The 7,349-nt window shown below is 34.3% G+C and overlaps 1 protein-coding gene across 1 annotated transcript; it reads left to right on the plus strand.

Annotated features, from left to right (window-relative positions):
• Positions 1 to 3,251: 3,251 nt before the first annotated feature.
• LOC106298540 (probable protein S-acyltransferase 6) lies at positions 3,252 to 5,119 on the plus strand. The gene is made up of 5 exons (XM_013734679.1): positions 3,252 to 3,335; positions 3,624 to 3,806; positions 3,890 to 4,165; positions 4,242 to 4,475; positions 4,573 to 5,119. The coding sequence occupies exons 1-5, from the start codon at positions 3,252 to 3,254 to the stop codon at positions 4,999 to 5,001; spliced, it is 1,206 nt and encodes a 401-aa protein (XP_013590133.1). The 3' UTR covers positions 5,002 to 5,119.
• The last annotated feature ends 2,230 nt before the right edge of the window (positions 5,120 to 7,349 follow it).

Here is a 7,349-nt window from a genome sequence, read left to right on the forward strand (position 1 = left end):
GGGCTTCTTGGACGTTATAGCGGCCACAAATCCGGAATGGGAGTCCATGTTGAGGAACATACAACAACAACATCCCATTCGAGGCGAGTCATCCGACGTACATAACGAGGCGGATGTTACGAGGAGGAGTGATGAATTCTACCAGGCGATGAACGATCCTTAGTTTTTTTTTCCGGTTGTTGTATTATAAATTCAAAACTTATTTATATATAAAATATTTTCATATTGATTTATTTTTATTTTAAATTTTAATTTTATTAATAAATTAAATAATTTTAATTATTTTTTAATTATATTTTTAAATTCTGTAAAATAATAAAAACGAAGTAAATTCGTAGCTAATGTACGACCTATTTACGTGGAAACCTTACGAGGAAATGACGAGAAATAATAAACGAGTATTTTACGAGAAAACATTTACGAGGAAATAACGAGGAAAGATAAACGAGTATTTTACGAGGAAATACTTTCGTGGTCGTTACGTGTATTTTGCGAGGAAACACTTTCAAGGTATTTACGTGTAGTTTACGAGGAACTTGTTTCGAGGTATTTACGAGGAAATATAGCGACCTCCTTACGTGGAATATTGACGTGGTCTTTACGACGAAATGATCTACTTCGTCTTTACGACGAAATATATTCCTCGCTAAGTTACGACGAATTAGCGAGGAAATATGTGTTACGACGGATGAGTAACGAGCAAACGTGGTTCCTCGCTAATTCGTCGTAAAGCCTATTTTACGACGAACTCACGAGGAAAACCGCCCTCGTTAAGATTATGTTTTCTTGTAGTGTAAGTAAGTGTATATCTATTTTAGTTTGTTGCATGTATATATCATGTTTAGCAATGTACTTGTTTTCTACGTTACACATTATATATTCCTGATCATTATTATATCTAGAATAACAACAATGTTGCACTAATATTGCAATAATATGATAATATGAACTGAAGCGTAAGACATCCCGGTTCAAGGTCTACTCCTATGGTAACTATTTAAGAAATTTGACCATAAACTAGTGGTTTTCCTTCTTTTGGATTTGAATTCGTTTATCTTCATATTTAAAAACAGACCAAATATCTATGCTAACATGATGACTCTTAAGATGTACCAGAACTTCCTTTAGTGTATTGTATTTCAACACATCACTTATTTAATGCATCTTTATCTAAGATTATATAACCTTCTACTACTACCTTTGATGTTATTTTCTTATAAGCTAACTTTTTGCATCAATCTATTTTCCAAATTAAGAGGATATCAACTATGAATCTTGTAATTATCTAAATTTTCAACTTCATAAAAGTTTGATGTCTTTTTTTTTTTTTTTTTAAACCTCGGGCCTTCGGCCTTAATCCCCCTAGGCCCGGGACCGGCCGGCGCTGATACCGATAACATGGCGTAAAGCACCTCTCCCATGGGAATTATTTTTTACTTTTTAAACAATTAATGTGTGCACAATAGCATATGCTTTTTCTGGTCATGCATTACCACTAAGTCGACTTTCACAGATTTTATATCAAGAAAGGACAAAAAATCAAATTTCCCTCTCTCAAAATTTACTAATATTGAATTGAATTGAAGAATTACAAAAAAAATATACTTATGGTGAAAATAATGAAGAAGGATGGAGCAAGGTGATTAAAGCAAAAAGAAGCTATTCTTGAGGAATAGATAGATTTCTTTTCTGATGGGGGAAAATCACATATAAATTTAAAAATATGGCTACAATATGATATTTAGTAGGAGAAAATAACTAAAACATGAGGTATATTATGCAAATTTTGAAACTTTTATGGTGGCAATTGTCACCTTCTTGCCTTTACTAGATTCGCCACTGAGATCAGAGACTATTGTGTTTATTGTCAATTCTCCAAATTCTTCTTGTTAGAATGGTCTGAAATTCAAAAGTGGTAATCCCATAGAGCTATTGGACTTAAACACGACTTGGAACGTTGCAGGAATCTTAGGAGGTTGCAGAACAAGATACAATTAGAGAACCTTCTCTGCTTGCAGCGCAAGCAACACCCTCCACCACGGATGTTGTGTAGCTAGCTTGTTCATGATTTCATTTGTCCAACAAATTTTTCTCCATTTTGGATCAGTACTTTAGGCTTCGAAATTTATTTATTTTTACTTGGTAAATCAACAGAAAGTCAGATTCTTGAGACACAAGCGAAGCTAACTTACCCATATTGTAGTGTATAACTTATCCCTAATGAATGGTTCTTCGACTTTGAGTACACTTTTAAATCCTCCGTCAAATCTTGAAGGTAGAGTATGGACAAGGAAATCTCAATAGTATAAATGAGATGGACAAGGAAATCTCGATAATATACCAAAAATAAAATGAGATGGATTTTTTAGAAGAGAAAAAAACAAAAATAGCACTAAATCAAGTTTTTGTTTCTAAACTAGCACTCAAGGTCAAAAGTCACAAAAATAGCACTTAATGTTTTATCAAAAGTCACAAACTTAGGGTTTAGAGTTAAAGGCTGGGGTTTAGGATTTAGGGTTTAGGGTTTAGGGTTTAGAGTTTAGGGTTTAGGGTTTAGGGTTTAGAGTTTAGGGTTTAGGGTTTAGGGTTTAGAGTTTAGGGTTTAGGGTTTAGGGTTTAGAGTTTAGGGTTTAGGGTTTAGGGTTTAGAGTTTAGGGTTTAGGGTTTAGGGTTTAGAGTTTAGGGTTTAGGGTTTAGAATTTAGGGTTTAGGGTTTAGGGTTTATGGTTTAGGGTTTAGGGTTGAGAAATGAAGTTTTGGGGATAAGATTTCAAATTTTGAAAAATAAAAAAATTAAAATTTTCAAAGTATAAACTTAGAAAAGTGCTATTTTGGTCATTTTAGTTTTTGAGTGCTATTTTTGTGATATAAACTTAGAAATGTGTTATTTTGGAGATTTGATTTTTTTAATTTTTAGAAGCGCTGTTTAAATTTATTTTTACCGTTATCTAAGGTCAGAATAGCCAAGGTGACAAACAGACTAGTAGGAGAATGCCACGTCATATGCTCACTTTAGGCGTAGCACAAAAAACGACGTTGACAGACTGACAGAAGCGAACAGTCGGAACTCTAAATATATTTAATAGTGATAGAAATAAAGAATCAAAAGAGTAAAGTGGAGGGAGGAAGAAGAAGAAGCCTCTTTCTTTCTTTCTTTTTTTTCCACACTGACTACTCATTTCATGTCGGAGACTTCGCAGATTCTCTTCAACAGAGACTAAATCTTTCTCCTTTTGTAGAGAGAGAGAGAGATGTATGTAGTGACGCCTCCTCAAAGATCCGATTTGGGATCCAACTGCAATTTGCGGGTCTATCAAACATGGAAAGGAAGCAATGTAAGCTTCCATCTTTTTTCCAAGTTGTTGATTGTACTTGACCTAGTTTCTCCTTTTTCGGTAGAAATTTCTCAGTCACTGTCCTCAGATTAGTCTCCTCCTATCCAATCGAATCTTGTGTAGGTCAAAAAAAATTGGAACTTGGTGTTTGTGTTATTATAATTAAGGTTTTAATATTGTTGTTGAGGTTGTCTTGTGGCTTTCATTGTCGAAATTGTGACACAAAGATGAAATCTTGTGAATGTTTCTTCTAACAATACTCTTTTTGTTTTTGTTTCATTTCTGCAGATATTTTGTCTTCAGGGAAGGTTTATATTCGGGCCAGACGTAAGATCACTTGGTCTCACCATAAGTCTCATCGTGGTCCCCGTTATAGTCTTCTGCATCTTCGTTGCAAGCAAGCTAATGGTTGACTTCTCTGATACTTGGGGACTCTCAATAGTCTCTGTCGCTGTTGTCTTCACCATTTACGTGAGTAACGTACCACCAAACCTTTCCTTTTTCCATTTCAAAATGCTTTGTTGATTCGTAACAGTTCTGTGTTTCACTCTCAGGACTTAATTCTTCTGATGCTTACATCCGGAAGAGATCCAGGGATTGTTCCTAGAAACTCTCATCCTCCTGAGCCTGAAGTTCTTGATGGGACAAGCCAAACGCCAAGATTGCCTCGCGTGAAGGAAGTTGAAGTTAATGGAAACATATTTAAGGTCAAGTACTGTGACACTTGCATGCTCTATAGACCTCCTCGCTGCTCTCATTGCTCTATCTGCAACAACTGTGTTGAAAGATTTGACCATCACTGTCCATGGGTTGGTCAATGCATTGCTCAAGTAAGTTTCTCTCACTTTGGTCTCTGTCATCGGTGTATCATTCATCTAATGTTTCTTGGGTGGGGAATTTTGACAGAGGAATTATCGGTTCTTCTTCATGTTTGTCTTCTCCACGACTCTTCTCTGTGTATACGTGTTGGCCTTTTGCTGTGTATATATAAAGAAGATCAAAGAATCTGAAGATATAACCATTTGGAAAGCAATGCTCAAAACCCCTGCTTCCATTGCTCTGATCATCTACACATTCATATGTATGTGGTTCGTTGGAGGCTTAACAGGTTTCCATCTCTATCTCATCAGCACAAATCAGGTACCCACCCTAAAGTCATTTTCCCCTCTTGTCTGAGAAAAAAGAAACTCATGTCATTCTATTGCACGTTTTGATCTTTGTTTTTTTGTTTCTGTAGACTACATACGAGAATTTCAGATACAGTTATGACCGGCGTAGCAATCCACATAACAAAGGAGTTGTTGATAACTTTAAAGAAATCTTTTGTTCTGCAATACCTCCTTCAAAGAACGATTTCAGAGCTATGGTGACTAGGGAAGCTCCAATGCCATCAAGATCAGCTGTTGGCGGTTTTGTGAGTCCAAACATGGGAAGAGGTAACGATGAGATTGAAATGGGGAGGAAAGGTGTGTGGGCAATGGCTGAACATGGTGATGACAAGAACGGTGGTAACGATGAACGGTTTCATGTCAACGACGATGAGTTAGGTGACATTAGGACCACAACGGATGATGATGAACGAAGTGGTAGGCCAAACATTCACCCTAGGCACTCAAGCTGGGAGATGTCACCAGAAGTTGTGGCCTTAGCAGCAAGAAGAACTTAGAAACATATCCCAATAGCAAAAAAAAAAAAAGAATTGAGAGAATATGATTTTCAGTTTTATTTATTGATGTATTTTATGTAGTTCAGAGATATCAATTGTGAATTAATTTGATTTTTTCTGAGGTTGTGATTTTTTTTATTAGTTGTGTTCAGACAGTTTAATATCAAATCATTGTGTGTCTTTTTGTAATCTATGATTTTTACCGTACTTACTCCTTCGCAGGATGAGAAAACAAAATGAATACAGCGGATTTTGCACTCTGTACACTTATAAGTTATAACCGTGTCAAATAATTATAAAGCTGAAACTGAATTCTTCAGGCATGTGGACCAGAAGACCAGACCAATCTGTTCAAAGAATCCTTTAGAACTCTTTTAAGTTGTAAAATAATTTAGAGAGAATTGGCTCTCATAGCCCTAGGTTCTCACCATAATTAGAGAACTACTCCTCGTAAATAAAAAATAATTTTAATTCCAGTTTTATCCCTACAACCTATAATCTATTACTTACATAGTCGCAGTCAAATGAAAATAAAAGCCAGCGAAACATGACTTTATCCACCGAATTAAACCAATCGATAAGACTCTTCTGTTTTTTTTCTGAAAAATGTGATATTAGACAAGTAAGCCAACTAAATGATTTGAATTTGACAGCAATTATTGTTTTTTTTTCATGAAATAATATTTATACTATCAACTAATTTAAAAATATAATATTTAAATCCTCATTATTAAAACTGTTCGATGCATAATAGTAAAGTTTAACGTGTTACAATGATATATAGCTGATAACCAGTTACCACATACAAATATGATCTATGTTCCATTGAAAAGCAACATGAGAATTAACAGCTAATATAATGTTATCGTGTAAAAAAAAATATTAGATCTATGTTAATATGTATGTTTATTATATGTGCTACATGATAAATAATAGCTAATACCTATGTTAACATCTATTATATTTTTTAAATGATACATCAACTATTAACAACCTATAATAACGATTATTGCATTCTAACTTAATTTGTTATTTTACTCGTTAATTTAAATTTTAGTAACTAACTTATCTATTACAGGATAAATAATATATTGGATTAATAACTAATTATAAATTATAAATATTTTATTATGTTATTAATTTGTTTAACGCCACAAACAACACTTAATTTGCTAATCAAATAAGTATCTTAACATCTCTATAGTATATAGTGTTAACATTTTTGACCTTTATCATATTTCTATAAATATATGGTAATACATATGCTCTAACTATGATTCATTAGAAATACATGCATACGAGAATTACTAACCTTCATAATCAATGGAATCACTATCATAAATTCACTGGTTTTATCTAGCTTTGGTGTGAAATTAATTTTGTGATTTTGTCGTAGTTTCAGAAAATTGGCTTCCAAAATTTTATGTATTATAAAACAAATCAAGAACCAATGGAGATATTCAAAGAGAGAGACAAAGAGAAAAAAAAGAAACGAAGAAAAAAGAAACTAAAAGAATAAAAAAGAAAAAAAAATGTGAGTAAGAGGAAAGAAACGAAGATAGTGAGAAAAAAATGAAAGAAATGAAGGAAAAAAAATGTATTAGACAAAAAAAAGAGTGGAGGTAAGAAGAAAGAGAACGTCAGAGGAGACGAGGAAGAGAGTGCTAGATGAGAAAAAGAACTTTAAAAAGAAAGAGATTGTAAGAACTTTTCTACTCCTTGCAACTGGTTTTGCATCATGACGTGGGGGTATAATCGTCCGTTCAAACCACAATGGACATGACACAGACCATTAACATCAGCCGATGTGTAATTCACCAATTTGGGCATCCACTATGTATATTTGGCTAATTGTCTTAATAATTTATTCAGATCATCTCCAATGGTTTATTCTATTTTTACTATAAAATAGAAGAACTATATAATAGAGTTTGAGTTTACTCCAATGATACTCTATTTTAGAGTAGAAAATAGAGTGATGAACAAAAAAAAATAAGTTACTCTATATTGGAGTAAACCTATTTTTGACTCTATTATATAGTGAAAAATAGAGTACCATTAGAGCATTTTTACTCTTCCATTACTTTTATAACACATTATCAGCACGAAACTCTAAATCCCTAAGCTAATACCCAAATCGAAAAACCCTAAAACCCTAACCCTAGCCGGCGATCCGACGAACCCTAAACCCCGATCGCGTCTCTTGTTCCCGCATCTGTTCCAGCTCGCGTCCCCGATCAGCTTCAGCCTAAGGCATTCCTGATCCTAGCTCAGACGTTCACGTCCCGAGAGCAGCTCCAGAACACGACCTCTTCCTCGTTCGCGACAGCATCAGACAGCTCGCGTCC

This window comes from Brassica oleracea, chromosome C6, assembly GCF_000695525.1.
Source record: "Brassica oleracea var. oleracea cultivar TO1000 chromosome C6, BOL, whole genome shotgun sequence".
Taxonomy (NCBI): domain Eukaryota; kingdom Viridiplantae; phylum Streptophyta; class Magnoliopsida; order Brassicales; family Brassicaceae; genus Brassica; species Brassica oleracea.